This window comes from Garra rufa, chromosome 20 (assembly GCF_049309525.1).
Source record: "Garra rufa chromosome 20, GarRuf1.0, whole genome shotgun sequence".
NCBI lineage: Eukaryota > Metazoa > Chordata > Actinopteri > Cypriniformes > Cyprinidae > Garra > Garra rufa.
Genome location: NC_133380.1, coordinates 36,836,599 through 36,854,300, shown reverse-complemented (window position 1 = coordinate 36,854,300; position 17,702 = coordinate 36,836,599). Strand labels below are relative to the sequence as shown.

At 42.3% G+C, this 17,702-nt stretch overlaps 2 protein-coding genes across 2 annotated transcripts; both read left to right on the top strand.

The window, feature by feature from the left end:
• The first annotated feature begins 6,600 nt into the window (after positions 1-6,600).
• LOC141294263 (keratin, type I cytoskeletal 13-like) lies at positions 6,601-8,901 on the top strand. The gene is made up of 7 exons (XM_073826342.1): positions 6,601-6,865; positions 6,950-7,182; positions 7,352-7,434; positions 7,834-7,990; positions 8,096-8,257; positions 8,417-8,542; positions 8,677-8,901. The coding sequence occupies exons 1-7, from the start codon at positions 6,646-6,648 to the stop codon at positions 8,899-8,901; spliced, it is 1,206 nt and encodes a 401-aa protein (XP_073682443.1). The 5' UTR covers positions 6,601-6,645.
• A 5,654-nt stretch (positions 8,902-14,555) lies between these two features.
• On the top strand, positions 14,556-16,839 carry LOC141294276 (keratin, type I cytoskeletal 19-like). Its single transcript, XM_073826351.1, has 6 exons — positions 14,556-15,121; positions 15,291-15,373; positions 15,772-15,928; positions 16,034-16,195; positions 16,355-16,480; positions 16,615-16,839. The coding sequence occupies exons 1-6, from the start codon at positions 14,603-14,605 to the stop codon at positions 16,837-16,839; spliced, it is 1,272 nt and encodes a 423-aa protein (XP_073682452.1). The 5' UTR covers positions 14,556-14,602.
• Positions 16,840-17,702: the final 863 nt, after the last annotated feature.

The following is a 17,702-nucleotide window of genomic DNA, read 5'->3' as shown; positions in this document are numbered from 1 at the left end:
ATCGGTTGGACATTGCTCAGCTTCTCCGGGTCTCCAGCTGTGCCTCCACCCTCCACCTTCTTTGTCTTCACCAGGCTCCTTCCTCTGGTTTCCCTGTCACAGTCGCTTGCTCCATTGTTGCCCTGGTCAGCCGAATCTTCAGTCACACGAGCCAGCCACTCCATCTTGGGCTTTCAGGGCTTTCATGTAACCCTGGTCTTTCTCTATTGGTTCCTTCACTCACCCTGGTTCCGCCTCTGTTGATCGGCTGCTGCCGGGTGCCACCCAGTCCTTCGGTTAAAGCTCCACATTGGTTCCTAACACCATCGGCTCCACCATGGTATTTGTTTTCCTTGTTGCCTCCAGGGATCTGTCCATCAACAGCTCCATGCCCTTCTCCAAAACCTCCTCCCTCCCTTTGCAGTTGGATATTTAGTTACGGTGCCAGGACGCACTTTCTGGGAGCGGAGAGTACTGTCATGAATATATTTTTCACATGAACCAAGTAAGCTGATCATATCCAATCATGTTACGATAGAGGCATGCCTCCTTTCATTCGAGTTTGCCCCATTAATTCTCAATTACCCCTCACCAAACCCACCGCATCTTTAGAGGGTTTGTTAACACTCAATGGGCTCAGGGGAGGCGAGAGAGACATGGACGCCCGTTGTACATTTACCTGCTGGTATCGATATTGGACAGTTTTACTGTAGAAAAAACTAGTGATTTCTACACTTTTTATGTCTACACCCCTGGTCTACATAGTAAATAAATATTAAAATATTGCACCATGAAATGGAATCAAAAATAAAATACGCAAGCTGGGAACCCATGTACTCACTTTGATCCATTTGACCTGTAAAAGGGTGGTGAAACTGCCAGAGTTTATCTGATATAATCTCAGAGTGACCTGGCTCCCAACCTTCTTTTTTCTGCACCTAACTGTAAGGGATCTTCTGCACTGGCACAAAACACCTACTCACAGTGCGTGTTGAAAGTCTAGTTGTCTCAACGCACTCCCTTCACTGTTGTCTTGAGAATGAGAACATCTTACGAGTACATACAGTTAACACAGTGGCCACATCAGTCTGATGTTCAACTGTTCTTTTTAATAATTTCAGATCATCAGTCATCAGAGCTAGATAAACACTGGTCACCGACGCGGAGTTGTACCTTTAATTTCAACAAGCTGATTGCTCACAAAAAAAACCTATGGATGATATTTCAGGCCATTTAAAGTTTGATTTTGGTTTTGGTGATATATAACTTTTTTTAATTAGTATTCACATTAACAGCATTATATTGTTAATTTAGACTGATTCTTGAGGTGGGATTTATTGCATGAACCAATTGCAGTCAATCATAACCAGTCATATCTGATCATATCATGATGGAGGCATGCCACCTCTCATGTGACTTCCCCCATTCATTCTCAATTACCCCCCACCAAACACATCACACACTTTAGAGGGTTAAAACTCAGTGGGCCCAAGGAAGGCAAGAAATACATGGACTCCCTCTCTAAGTTTACCTGCTGGTGTCACTGTTAGTTTTACTTTTGAAAAATAAGTGATTGATACATTTTTATATGCAGTTTTAATTTTTGTTGCGATTCACTTATCATTCCGATGAAGAGCGGTGAAAAAGTGGACCAAAATGTTTGTAGAACCCAGCAGGAAATCCATCAGGACCTGGTGCTTTATTGTTCGGCATTAGTTGTAGAAGCTGTAATTAACAACTCTTAATTTTGTTTAAAGAAATGCATTCTAATAAATACATTACACTGTAACTAAACCCATTCGATTTTAGCCATATAATTTATTTTAGTAGATTTTACTAATCTTATGATATTTATTCGACTAAAACTAGACTAAAAGTAAAACAATTCAGATGACTAAAATATGACTAAAACTAAATTGCATTTAAGTTAAATTTAATTTCCTCCTTTTATATGATTCTCACCCATTCATTCTCAATTACCCCCCCACCAAACCCACCGCATGCTTTAGAGGGCTTGTTAAAACTCAGTGGGCTCAGGGGAGGCAAGAGTAACGCAGACTTCCGCTGTACATTTACCTGCTGGTTTCAATGTTGGACAGTATCAATTTAGAAAAATTAAAGTACTCAAGTTGATCCGTGTGACCTGTAAAAAGGTGGTAAAACTGCCAAAGATGATCTCAAATCACCTCAGAGTGACTAGGCTCACTCTCCTTTTTCTGCACCTAACTGTTTAAGGGATTTTCTTCATTGGCACAAAACACCTACTCATGCTCGCACACACATACAAAACAAGTATACACAGTGCGCTTCAAAAGACTAGTTTCTTATTGCACTCCCTCCATTGTTGTCTTGAGAATGAGAACATCTCATAAGTACATACAGTGTCACGGAGAGATGGAGGAGATCTGGGTCCAAGTGCAGGGAAGGAGTTTTAATCATAAAACAATAAACAAAACACAAACAAAGGCCAACACGGCACAACACAACTAGAATCAAAAGAAGAAATTAAACAAAACAGGAAACACGGTCTAGGAGTCAGAATCAGGAACACAGAGAAACACACACAAAGACAATGCAGCCAGAATGAGCAGTGAGACATGAGAGTTCTTATAGACCAGAATAATAGTGAGCAGGTGTGAGTGTAATCAGTGCTAATGACAAGACAGGAGTGAACAATCAGGGAAGTGCAGTGCAAGGGGAACAGCGACCTCAGGTGGCTGTGGGAAACCCCACAGCCCAGATCATGACAGTACCCCCTCCCTACGGAACGGCTCCCAGACGTTCCATAAGTCTGGAGGGAGAAGGAATGGGGGAAGGCGAATCAGGGGGAGGGATGGCGGGCCAGGCCCGTGCAGCGGAGTCACGTGAGCGGACCTCACCGCCAGAGGAACGCGAGCTGGCCTCGCCGCCAGAGGAGCGTCAGCGGACGCCGCCGCCTAGGGAACGTGAGCTGGCCTCGCCGCCAGAGGAGCGTCAGCGGACGCCGCCGCCTAGGGAACGTGAGCTGGCCTCGCCGCCAGAGGACCGTCAGCGAACGCCGCCGCCAGAGGAACGTGAGATGGCCTCGCCACCAGAGGAACGTCAGCGGACGCCGCCGCCGCCAGAGGAACGTGAGCTGGCCTCGCCGCCAGAGGAACGTCAGCGGACGCCGCCGCCAGAGGAACGTGAGCTGGCCTCGCCGCCAGAGGAACGTGAGCTGGCCTCGCCAGTAGAGGAACGTGAGCGGACGCCGCCGCCTGAGGAACGTGAGCTGGCCTCGCGGCCAGAGGAACGTGAGCTGGCCTCGCCGCCAGAGGAACGTGAGCTGGCCTTGCCGCCAGAGGAGCGTGAGCTGGCCTCGCCGCCAGAGGAACGTGAGCTGGCCTCGCCGCCAGAGGAACATCAGCGGACACCACCGCCAGAGGAACCCGAGCTGGCCTCGCCGCCAGAGGAACGTGAGCTGGCCTCACCGACAGAGGAACATCAGCGGACACCGCTGCCAGAGGAACGCGAGTTGGCCTCGCCGCCAGAGGAACGCGAGCTGGCCTCGCCGCCAGAGGAACGTCAGCGGTCACCGCCGCGTCCGGAACAGAGAGAGCGGTCACCGCCACGTCCGGAACAGAGAGAGCGGTCACAGCCGCGTCCGGAACAGAGAGAGCGGTCACCGCCGCGTCCGGAACAGAGAGAGCGGTCACAGCCGTGTCCAGAAAAGAGAGAGCGGTCACCGCCGCCTCAGGAACAGAGAGAGCGGTCACCGCCGCGTCAGGAACAGAGAGAGCGGTCACCGCCGTGTCCGGAACAGAGAGAGCGGTAACCGCTGCGTCCGGAACAGAGAGAGCGGTCACCGCCGCGTCAGGAACAGAGAGAGGGGTCACCGCCGCGTCCGGAACAGAGAGAGCGGTCACCGCCGCGTATGGAACAGAGAGAGCGGTCGCCGCCGCATCGGGAACAGAGGTAGCGGACGCCGCCACCTTCCTGCGGAAGAGCGTCTCCGCCCCCGCCGCAAAGTAGGGGCGCATCTGCGCAGCCTCAGCCCTATAGGCGTCCATCTCTGCCAGGCAGGCGTAGATGTACTCGAAACGAGCGGCCGACGCCGCCTCGAAGGACATCCCCGCCGTCTCGGGAACAGAACGGGGGGACGCCGCCTCCTTGAAAAAAAATTCCTCCCCGCTGGACACATTTGTGCTGGCTGCATTCTGTCACGTTTCACAGAGGAAGGGGTCTGGGTCCAGATGCAGGGAAGAAATGAATTTAATAATAAAACACAAATAAACAAACGAACAAACAAAAGGCCAACACGGCACACCAAAACACAAACAAGGCAAGATCAGGAACATAAACTTCAGGAACAAGAATCACGAAAAACAAACCACACAGAAGACAATGCAGCCAGAATGAGCAGTGAGACATGAGAGTTCTTATAGACCAGAATAATAGTGAGCAGGTGTGAGTGTAATCAGTGCTAATGACAAGACAGGAGTGAACAATCAGGGAAGTGCAGTGCAAGGGGAACAGCGACCTCAGGTGGCTGAGGGAAACCCCACAGCCCAGATCATGACATACAGTTAACACACTGCCCACATCAGTCTAATGTTCAGCTTTTCTTTTTAATAATAAGCTTATTTTCAGATCAGTCATCAGAGCTAGGTAAACACTGATCACAGATGCGGAGATGTACCTTTAATTTCAACAAGCTGATTGCTCACTAAATAACCCACAGGTGATTTTTTCAGGCCATTTGAAGTTTGATTTCCACTTGACAAAGTTGTGATATATGACTTTTTTATTAGTCTTCTCTTAGATTTTAGCCAACTAATATATTGTACTAGATTTTACTAATCTTATGATATTTATTCGACTCAAACTAGACTAAAGCCAAAACAATTCAGATGACTAAAATATGACTAAAACTAAATGGCATTTTAGTCAGAAGTCTTAATACTAAATCAAAATTATTCGTTAATTAATGTTAAAATTTAACACTGGCTGTAAGAAGTTAATGGGTGGTAATGGGAAGTTATAGGTGATTCTAAGATGTTTCTTTGGTGTTCACTGAGCTGTGGCAGATAAATAGTGTTGAGAAATTAGTTGATGTAATTATTGATGATGAAAAGCTTCCAATTCTAACAGAAATGTTCCATTATGAAGATAAGAGGCAAACCAACTTTGGTACAGTTCTTTGGATGCCCACATGATACATTACACCTGTTGTTGTCTAGTACGTCCTTGTTCAAGGTGCTGTAAAGTCTATTGTAATGTGTGTAGATAAGGTGCAAAACATAGTCTAGTTTAGAAATGGGAGAATAATGCAAAAATGCAGTGTAGCAGTTTCGCAGTGGGGAGCCATAATCTTGGATTATGCATAGGTCACTTTGGGCTCTCGCATTACGCAGCCATTCGAACAAATTTTAGCAGTACTTCTAAAGATTTTAAAACACCTTTTTACCTTAAAATATCAGTTTTCCCTTCTTCTAATAAGGACCATGGCTTCTGTTTGTTTCCTAAATATCTGTTCTGGGATGTTGTAAGTTTGATGAGTAGGTACGAAATTCAGCGAAAAGCGTTGTTTTGTTTTTGGATTCAGACTAAGATGTCAGCTCATCATCTGTGTCTACAGAGGCCTCACTGAGAGTGTCCTCACTAGCGGTATTAGAGTTTGGTATGGCAATACCACCCTGGCTGAGAAGAAATCACTGCAACAGTTCATAAAAACTGCAGAGAGGGTTATTGGCTCCTACCTTTCATCTATGGATGCTATATATACTCAGCACTACAGAAAGAAAGCACAGAGCATCCTCAGAGATAAACACCACCCAGCTTATGCTCTAAATGCGTGAACAATCTGAGACACTGTCTATAGGGCCTGTCTGTATAATAGTTTCTTTCCAGACACTATTAGGTTAGTGACACAGAACATTATGGAGGTAAAGTATCCCATCCCACAACTTACTCTCACTATGGCTGACTAGCATTCTCCATCCCCCATTTCTATGAACGATTATTATTCAGCATCATGTGTATTGTTAATTTTTTTACTACTTCATACAATGTGCAATATTACTTATTTATTTTGTAAAGCTGGATGTGAGAAATGCACAAAAATTACAATGTACCTGCACTGTAATGTACCTGTACAAATAATGATACCCTCATATAAAGCAAATAAAGCAAAGCAACCATTTAAAATAAAATAAAATAATAAACTCAAGCTGGACACCCAAGTACTCTAGTTGATCTCTTTGACCTGTGAAAGGGTGGTGAAACTGCCACAGATAATCTCACATCACCTCAAGAGTGACCTGGCTCAACCTCCTTATTTGCACCTAGGGATTTCATCAAACACTTGTTTAATCTCGTAAATACACAGTGCATGTCGGAAGCCTACTTGTTTTACTGCACTCCCTCCATTGTTGTCTTGAGGATGAGTACATCTCATGAGTGCACACAGTTAACACACTGCCCTTAGTAGTTTCCTCCCTAGGGTGGAACCTGAACACTGTTTGAAGTCTGCTTGTGGTGACAGCTTGGACTGATATACATGCACTATCACACACACCCTGTGGAGCCGCCCTGGATCTCGATCGCTATAAAAGTTCAGAGCTGGGCTCAAAAGTGCCATCATCATTTGGACAGCATTTCCTGCAGTATCCTCTCTGGGTTCATCTCATCTCCGTATCCATCCACAAGATGTGCTCAAAAGGACCCAAGACCATGACCTCTAGGAGTCGCTGTGGTTCGACGGGCTTTCCACAGAAAGCCCACAGCGTGTATGGAGGTGGCTCAGGAGGAAGCACCCGCACCTCTTGTGTTTCCAGAGTTGGAGCATATGGTAGAGGATTTGGTGGAGGATGTGGTCTTGGAGGAGGATCCGGTTTTGGTGGAGGATCTGGTTTTGGTGGAGGATCCAGTTTTAGTGGAGGATGTGGTCTTGGTGGAGGATTCGGTTTTGGTGGAGGATCCAGTTTTGGTGGAGGATCTGGTATTTGTGGAGGATCTGGTTTTGGTGGTGGAGGAAGTTCTGGAGGAGACTTTCAGCTGAATGAGAAGGCCACCCTGCAGAACCTGAACGACCGCCTGGCATCTTACCTGGAGAAGGTGCGCTCGCTGGAGTGTGCCAATGCTACCCTGGAAGGGCAGATCCGTGAGTACTATGAGAAGAAAGTGGCGGTTGCACCAAGGGACTTCAGCCCCTACTTGTGCGAAATTAAGGACCTGAAGGACAAGGTACAGTTATATCTAAATAAATATGAAACAAGCAAGTTCTAGTGCGGTTAAAAAAATTCTCGGATATAGTAGCTAAAAAAGAGATCACAGATCATTACTTGCTTGCTCAGAATTTGAGATTATTCTCCCCATTCATGTGCTCTCATATATTAAATGTTCTATCTCTCAGATTAACTGTGCTACCACCGAAAACGGCAACATTCTCCTGCAGATTGACAACTCTAAACTGGCTGCTGATGACTTCAGGACGAAGTAAGTTACACAGTGTTGACCACATTCATGTGAATTTAGACAAAACCAGATTGACAGAGAAAATATTCAGCACAACTGTTTTCAACATTGATAGCAATAGCAATTAAATGTTTATTAAGTGGCAAATCAGCATATTAGAACGATTTCTGATGGATCACGTGACACTGAAGACAGGACTAATGGCTGGCTGCTAAAATAAATCAGCTTTGACATTGCAGAAATAAATTACATTTTAAAACATATTACAATAGAAAAAGGTTTTAAAAATACCTTGGTGAGCATAGACGTACATAGACAAGCATAGAAACTTTTAAACAGTAGTGTGTGTATTTCTGAAATTGGTGGTATTCATACAATGATCGATATGTTTATTTCCCATGTCACCTTTCCACCGATCAGATATGAGCATGAGCTGTCAATGCGGCAGTGTGTGGAGGCCGACATCGCTAACCTGCGCCGCTTGCTGGACCAGATGACCATGGCAAAGTGCGACCTGGAGATGCAGATGAAGAGTCTGGAGGAAGAGCTGGCATTTATGAATAAGAACCACCAGGAGGTTTGTAGTAGTTTTCCAAGAGATCATCTATGTATAACTGATCTTCAAATTTTGGAGTATTATATTCAGTTATACTATATATTTTAATTTATTGCTGCATTAAAGGAGCTGGCTGGACTGAGGGCTCAGCTGACAGGTACAGTGAACGTAGAGGTTGATGCTGCACCACAGCAAGACCTGAACAAGGTTCTGCAGGAGATTCGTTCTCATTATGAGAACATCATACAGAAACACCGCAGGGAACAGGAAGCCTGGTTTAACGACAAGGTGAGACATCTTTTTTTTCCTTGAATCCGATGGTTGTGAATTCCTTGCTATCAGACATACTGCAAGACTCCTGATATCACTGAATTACAAACCCATATTCCACAATGTCACTTGAAGTAGTGTCTGGATTGTTATATAGTGTTTTTGTCTTTTGATTAGATGGAAGGTTTGAACAAAGAGGTGGCCCAGAGCACAGAGGACATGGAAACGTCAAGGTCAGAGATCACAGAGCTGCGAAACACCTTAAAGAGTCTGGAGATTGAGTTACAGTCTCAACACCAAAAGGTGAGACACAAGTGGAATGTAGAGTGAGAGAGATTAGATAAATTTTTTAAACTGAAGTCAGGAAAATATAACATAAGTCTTAAAGAAAGCAGAGCAGCAATGCTTTATAAAATTTTGTGCATGCTCTCAAACAGGTAGCAGCACTGGAGAAGTCACTGATGGAAACAGAGGCTACATACAGCTCTATGCTAGCAGGCTGCCAGAACCAAATCAATATGCTGGAAGCTGAGTTGTCTCAGTTGAGAGCTTGCATTGAACAACAGGGACAAGAGTATGCTGTGTTGCTGGATATCAAGACTCGTTTGGAGCAGGAGATCACCACCTACAAAAACCTCCTGGAAAATCAAGACACTAAGTAAGTTTGTTCCTTTATAGAAGTTGAAATGACTTCAAATCAGTGGAGCATTGATTATGTTATATTATTTGTCCAGGAATGGCTTGACTAATTAATTTTTTCTTCCTCCTACTCTTCCAGGGGTCAAACTCAAGGTAATTGAAATCTCTCTTTGTATATTGTTAAAGGATGGCCAGTTTCACGTATAGTGTGTTGTACATTACAAATTAATGACTCCTCCTCTCTTGTCCTTCAGCTGGAATCTCAAGTGGATCTCAAACCGCTGGCGGATCCAAATTTGGGACATCTGGTGGACCTCAATCCTCCGGTGGTTCCTACTGTGGCACATCTGGTGGATCTCAATCCTCCGGCGGTTCCAACTGTGGCCCATCTGGTGGATCTCAATCCCCTGGCGGTTCAAACTTTGGCGTATCTGGTGGATCTCAATCCTCCGGTGGTTGCCACCGTGGTCCATCCGGTGGATCTCAATCCTCTGGTGGTTCCCATTTTGGCACATCTGGTGGATCTCAATCCTCCGGTGGTTCCTTCACCAGCACACCTTGTGGACCAGCGTCCCAAACCACCCCTGTTCCACCACGTAAATACTAAAGTCACAGCATGATGCTTTATGAGACAGTATTCAAACACATGCAGACAATTTAACTTTAAATGAGTGTTGATATACAACTTGTGACATAACAAGGAACCAGGAAACTTGTTACTTTTAAAAGACACTCACTGTTGTGTTTTTGTATGTGAGAAAAACCTGTCTCTGAAAATAAAAGTGCTGTCAAGAAACATTTCCTACATATGTTTTCTATGGTCTAAAATGCTAAACTTTGCAAAACACATTGCAGCCACATTCTTGAGAGTAGAAAAAAATAAATATATATCACATAGATCACCACAATTATCGATATTGGACAGTTTTACTGTAGAAAAAAACTAGTGATTTATACACTTTTTATGTCTACACCCCTGGGGCCGGATTCACGAAACATTCTTAAGAAGAAATTTCTTCTTAACTGCCATTTTCTTCTTATTTTTTAAAATAAGAAAAAAGTTAAGAATATTTTGTATTCCCAAAAAAATCATCTTAAGAATATTCTTATCTTTTTACTTAAGATTGTTCTTAAGACAAAAATTAAGAAAATTCAAATTCTTGAAAAGAATCTTCTTAAAAACCCTCGTAAATAATTTCTTAAAGTTAGGATAGCCCGAGACTTGTCTTAAATCCCAAATAGTAAGAATTATTTAATTAATTTATTGGGTTATTTCAAATTAACTGTTATATTTAGGCTAAGCATTGCAACACTACTAGCTACATATAATACATATTAGGACTATTAATAGAGATGAGCACGAGTTCGCTGATCGTGACAGCAATGACTGATAATGTAATCAATGATGATTAGCCTATGTATGACCCTACTTTTTGCCGACATCAAAACTTAGTAGCAACTCTACATAATCGAGTCAGATAGGGAGATTTCATTAAACATTTTTTTCATTTACTTGGCCAATAAATACGACATAATCTTTGGCCGTAGGGTTTAGCGCATATGTGCAGGGCGCGTTTGCTGTAGCAGCGCACACACATAACGGAAGCGTTCATTCGGACGAGGGAACAAAAAAACAACACAAAAGTGAATAAACTGATCGCCAAAGCTTAAGACAGACCATTTAATAGTAACGGTTAAAAAACACGGCGCATTAAAAACACAAAAAGCCGAGCGCCAGTCAAGCTCGTGACGAAAATGTGCGTAGGCAATGATTATTAGGATAATCTGCAGAAACCGCAAAAAAGATGTTGAAGTGTTTATAAATGCGTCTTCAGCCATGTATTCACTCAAATAGATGTATCTTTTTTTTTCTTAAGAAAGAAATTAAGATGTTCTTAAGAACATATTTGAGAACATCTTAAGATTTTTTCAAGAATTGCACTTAAGAACATTCTTACGAACTTCTTAGAATTTATCTTAAGAAATGTCTTAATTTATTTCTTAAGAAGATATTCGTGAATCCGGCCCATGGTCTACATAGTAAATAAATATTAAAATATTGCACCATGAAATGGAATCAAAAATAAAATACGCAAGCTGGGAACCCATGTACTCACTTTGATCCATTTGACCTGTAAAAGGGTGGTGAAACTGCCAGAGTTTATCTGATATAATCTCAGAGTGACCTGGCTCCCAACCTTCTTTTTTCTGCACCTAACTGTAAGGGATCTTCTGCACTGGCACAAAACACCTACTCACAGTGCGTGTTGAAAGTCTAGTTGTCTCAACGCACTCCCTTCACTGTTGTCTTGAGAATGAGAACATCTTACGAGTACATACAGTTAACACAGTGGCCACATCAGTCTGATGTTCAACTGTTCCTTTTAATAATTTCAGATCATCAGTCATCAGAGCTAGATAAACACTGGTCACCGACGCGGAGTTGTACCTTTAATTTCAACAAGCTGATTGCTCACAAAAAAAACCTATGGATGATATTTCAGGCCATTTAAAGTTTGATTTTGGTTTTGGTGATATATAACTTTTTTTAATTAGTATTCACATTAACAGCATTATATTGTTAATTTAGACTGATTCTTGAGGTGGGATTTATTGCATGAACCAATTGCAGTCAATCATAACCAGTCATATCTGATCATATCATGATGGAGGCATGCCACCTCTCATGTGACTTCCCCCATTCATTCTCAATTACCCCCCACCAAACACATCACACACTTTAGAGGGTTAAAACTCAGTGGGCCCAAGGAAGGCAAGAAATACATGGACTCCCTCTCTAAGTTTACCTGCTGGTGTCACTGTTAGTTTTACTTTTGAAAAATAAGTGATTGATACATTTTTATATGCAGTTTTAATTTTTGTTGCGATTCACTTATCATTCCGATGAAGAGCGGTGAAAAAGTGGACCAAAATGTTTGTAGAACCCAGCAGGAAATCCATCAGGACCTGGTGCTCTATTGTTCGGCATTAGTTGTAGAAGCTGTAATTAACAACTCTTAATTTTGTTTGAAGAAATGCATTCTAATAAATACATTACACTGTAACTAAACCCCTTCGATTTTAGCCATATAATTTATTTTAGTAGATTTTACTAATCTTATGATATTTATTCGACTAAAACTAGACTAAAAGTAAAACAATTCAGATGACTAAAATATGACTAAAACTAAATTGCATTTAAGTTAAATTTAATTTCCTCCTTTTATATGATTCTCCCCCATTCATTCTCAATTACCCCCCCACCAAACCCACCGCATGCTTTAGAGGGCTTGTTAAAACTCAGTGGGCTCAGGGGAGGCAAGAGTAACGCAGACTTCCGCTGTACATTTACCTGCTGGTTTCAATGTTGGACAGTATCAATTTAGAAAAATTAAAGTACTCAAGTTGATCCGTGTGACCTGTAAAAAGGTGGTAAAACTGCCAAAGATGATCTCAAATCACCTCAGAGTGACTAGGCTCACTCTCCTTTTTCTGCACCTAACTGTTTAAGGGATTTTCTTCATTGGCACAAAACACCTACTCATGCTCGCACACACATACAAAACACGTATACACAGTGCGCTTCAAAAGACTAGTTTCTTATTGCACTCCCTCCATTGTTGTCTTGAGAATGAGAACATCTCATAAGTACATACAGTTAACACACTGCCCACATCAGTCTAATGTTCAGCTTTTCTTTTTAATAATAAGCTTATTTTCAGATCAGTCATCAGAGCTAGGTAAACACTGATCACAGATGCGGAGATGTACCTTTAATTTCAACAAGCTGATTGCTCACTAAATAACCCACAGGTGATTTTTTCAGGCCATTTGAAGTTTGATTTCCACTTGACAAAGTTGTGATATATGACTTTTTTATTAGTCTTCTCTTAGATTTTAGTCAAATAATATATTGTACTAGATTTTACTAATCTTATGATATTTATTCGACTCAAACTAGACTAAAGCCAAAACAATTCAGATGACTAAAATATGACTAAAACTAAATGGCATTTTAGTCAGAAGTCTTAATACTAAATCAAAATTATTTGTTAATTAATGTTAAAATTTAACACTGGCTGTAAGAAGTTAATGGGTGGTAATGGGAAGTTATAGGTGATTCTAAGATGTTTCTTTGGTGTTCACTGAGCTGTGGCAGATAAATACTGTTGAGAAATTAGTTGATGTAATTATTGATGATGAAAAGCTTCCAATTCTAACAGAAATGTTCCATTATGAAGATAAGAGGCAAACCAACTTTGGTACAGTTCTTTGGATGCCCACATGATACATTACACCTGCTGTTGTCTAGTACGTCCTTGTTCAAGGTGCTGTAAAGTCTATTGTAATGTTTGTAGATAAGGTGCAAAACGTAGTCTAGTTTAGAAATGGGAGAAAAATGCAGTGTAGCAGTTTCGCAGTGGGGAGCCATAATCTTGGATTATGCATAGGTCACTTTGGGCTCTCGCATTACGCAGCCATTCGAACAAATTTTAGCAGTACTTCTAAAGATTTTAAAACACCTTTTTACCTTGAAATATCAGTTTTCCCTTCTTCTAATAAGGACCATGGCTTCTGTTTGTTTCCTAAATATCTGTTCTGGGATGTTGTAAGTTTGATGAGCAGGTACGAAATTCAGTGAAAAGCGTTGTTTTGTTTTTGGATTCAGACTAAGATGTCAGCTCATCATCTGTGTCTACAGAGGCCTCACTGAGAGTGTCCTCACTAGCGGTATTAGAGTTTGGTATGGCAATACCACCATGGCTGAGAAGAAATCACTGCAACAGTTCATAAAAACTGCAGAGAGGGTTATTGGCTCCTACCTTTCATCTATGGATGCTATATATACTCAGCACTACAGAAAGAAAGCACAGAGCATCCTCAGAGATAAACACCACCCAGCTTATGCTCTAAATGCGTGAACAATCTGAGACACTGTCTATAGGGCCTGTCTGTATAATAGTTTCTTTCCAGCCACTGTTAGGTTAGTGACACAGAACATTATGGAGGTAAACAAGTATCCCATCCCACAACTTACTCTCACTATGGCTGACTAGCATTCTCCATCCCCCATTTCTATGGACGATTATTATTCAGCATCATGTGTATTGTTAATTTTTTTACTACTTCATACATGTGCAATATTACTTATTTATTTTGTAAAGCTGGATGTGAGAAATGCACAAAAATTCCAATGTACCTGCACTGTAATGTACCTGTACAAATAATAATACCCTCATATAAAGCAAATAAAGCAAAGCAACCATTTAAAATAAAATAAAATAATAAACTCAAGCTGGACACCCAAGTACTCAAGTTGATCTCTTTGACCTGTGAAAGGGTGGTGAAACTGCCACAGTTAACCTTACATCACCTCAAGAGTGACCTGGCTCAACCTCCTTATTTGCACCTAGGGATTTCATCAAACACTTGTTTAATCTCGTAAATACACAGTGCATGTCGGAAGCCTACTTGTCTTACTGCACTCCCTCCATTGTTGTCTTGAGGATGAGTACATCTCATGAGTGCACACAGTTAACACACTGCCCTTAGCAGTTTCCTCCCTAGGGTGGAACCTGAACACTGTTTGAAGTCTGTGGAGCCGCCCTGGATCTCGATCGCTATAAAAGTTCAGAGCTGGGCTCAAAAGTGCCATCCTCATTTGGACAGCATTTCCTGCAGTATCCTCTCTGGGTTCATCTCATCTCCGTATCCATCCACAAGATGTGCTCAAAAGGACCCAAGACCATGACCTCTAGGAGTCGCTGTGGTTCGACGGGCTTTCCACAGAAAGCCCACAGCGTGTATGGAGGTGGCTCAGGAGGAAGCACCCGCACCTCTTGTGTTTCCAGAGTTGGAGCATATGGTAGAGGATTTGGTGGAGGATGTGGTCTTGGAGGAGGATCCGGTTTTGGTGGAGGATCTGGTTTTGGTGGAGGATCCAGTTTTGGTGGAGGATTCGGTTTTGGTGGAGGATCCAGTTTTGGTGGAGGATCTGGTATTTGTGGAGGATCTGGTTTTGGTGGTGGAGGAAGTTCTGGAGGAGACTTTCAGCTGAATGAGAAGGCCACCTTGCAGAACCTGAACGACCGCCTGGCATCTTACCTGGAGAAGGTGCGCTCGCTGGAGTGTGCCAATGCTACCCTGGAAGGGCAGATCCGTGAGTACTATGAGAAGAAAGTGGCAGTTGCACCAAGGGACTTCAGCCCCTACTTGTGCGAAATTAAGGACCTGAAGGACAAGGTACAGTTATATCTAAATAAATATGAAACAAGCAAGTTCTAGTGCAGTTAAAAAAATTCTCGGATATAGTAGCTAAAAAAGAGATCACAGATCATTACTTGCTTGCTCAGAATTTGAGATTATTCTCCCCATTCATGTGCTCTCATATCTTAAATGTTCTATCTCTCAGATTAACTGTGCTACCACCGAAAACGGCAACATTCTCCTGCAGATTGACAACTCTAAACTGGCTGCTGATGACTTCAGGACGAAGTAAGTTACACAGTGTTGACCACATTCATGTGAACTTAGACAAAACCAGATTGACAGATAAAATATTCAGCACAACTGTTTTCAACATTGATAGCAATAGCAATTAAATGTTTATTAAGTGGCAAATCAGCATATTAGAAAGATTTCTGATGGATCACGTGACACTGAAACAGGACTAATGGCTGGCTGCTAAAATAAATCAGCTTTGACATTGCAGAAATAAATTACATTTTAAAACATATTACAATAGAAAAAGGTTTTAAAAATACCTTGGTGAGCATAGACGTACATAGACAAGAATAGAAACTTTTAAACAGTAGTGTGTGTATTTCTGAAATTGGTGGTATTCATACAATGATCGATATGTTTATTTCCCATGTCACCTTTCCACCGATCAGATATGAGCATGAGCTGTCAATGCGGCAGTGTGTGGAGGCCGACATTGCTAACCTGCGCCGCTTGCTGGACCAGATGACCATGGCAAAGTGCGACCTGGAGATGCAGATGAAGGGTCTGGAGGAAGAGCTGGCACTTATGAATAAGAACCACCAGGAGGTTTGTAGTAGTTTTCCAAGAGATCATCTATGTATAACTGATCTCCAAATTTTGGAGTATTATATTCAGTTATACTATATATTTTAATTTATTGCTGCATTAAAGGAGCTGGCTGGACTGAGGGCTCAGCTGACAGGTACAGTGAACGTAGAGGTTGATGCTGCACCACAGCAAGACCTGAACAAGGTTCTGCAGGAGATTCGTTCTCATTATGAGAACATCATACAGAAACACCGCAGGGAACAGGAAGCCTGGTTTAACGACAAGGTGAGACATCTTTTTTTTCCTTGAATCCGATGGTTGTGAATTCCTTGCTATCAGACATACTGCAAGTCTCCTGATATCACTGAATTACAAACCCATATTCCACAATGTCACTTGAAGTAGTGTCTGGATTGTCATATAGTGTTTTTGTCTTTTGATTAGATGGAAGGTTTGAACAAAGAGGTGGCCCAGAGCACAGAGGACATGGAAACGTCAAGGTCAGAGATCACAGAGCTGCGAAACACCTTAAAGAGTCTGGAGATTGAGTTACAGTCTCAACACCAAAAGGTGAGACACAAGTGGAATGTAGAGTGAGAGAGATTAGATAAATTTTTTAAACTGAAGTCAGGAAAATATAACATAAGTCTTAAAGAAAGCAGAGCAGCAATGCTTTATAAAAATTTGTGCATGCTCTCAAACAGGTAGCAGCACTGGAGAAGTCACTGATGGAAACAGAGGCTACATACAGCTCTATGCTAGCAGGCTGCCAGAACCAAATCAATATGCTGGAAGCTGAGTTGTCTCAGTTGAGAGCTTGCATTGAACAACAGGGACAAGAGTATGCTGTGTTGCTGGATATCAAGACTCGTTTGGAGCAGGAGATCACCACCTACAAAAACCTCCTGGAAAATCAAGACACTAAGTAAGTTTGTTCCTTTATAGAAGTTGAAATGAGTTCAAATCAGTGGAGCATTGATTATGTTATATTATTTGTCCAGGAATGGCTTGACTAATTAATTTTTTCTTCCTCCTACTCTCCCAGGGGTCAAACTCAAGGTAATTGAAATCTCTCTTTGTATATTGTTAAAGGATGGCCAGTTTCACGTATAGTGTGTTGTACATTACAAATTAATGACTCCTCCTCTCTTGTCCTTCAGCTGGAATCTCAAGTGGATCTCAAACCGCTGGCGGATCCAAATTTGGGACATCTGGTGGACCTCAATCCTCCGGTGGTTCCTACTGTGGCCCATCTGGTGGATCGCAATCCTCCGGTGGTTCCCAATTTGGCACATCTGGTGGATCTCAATCCTCCGGCGGTTCCAACTGTGGCCCATCTGGTGGATCTCAATCCCCTGGCGGTTCAAACTTTGGCGTATCTGGTGGATCTCAATCCTCCGGTGGTTGCCACCGTGGTCCATCCGGTGGATCTCAATCCTCTGGTGGTTCCCATTTTGGCACATCTGGTGGATCTCAATCCTCCGGTGGTTCCTTCACCAGCACACCTTGTGGACCAGCGTCCCAAACCACCCCTGTTCCACCACGTAAATACTAAAGTCACAGCATGATGCTTTATGAGACAGCATTCAAACACATGCAGACAATTTAACTTTAAATGAGTGTTGATATACAACTTGTGACATAACAAGGAACCAGGAAACTTGTTACTTTTAAAAGACACTCACTGTTATGTTTTTGTATGTGAGAAAAACCTGTCTCTGAAAATAAAAGTGCTGTCAAGAAACATTTCCTACATGTGTTTTCTATGGTCTAAAATGCTAAACTTTGCAAA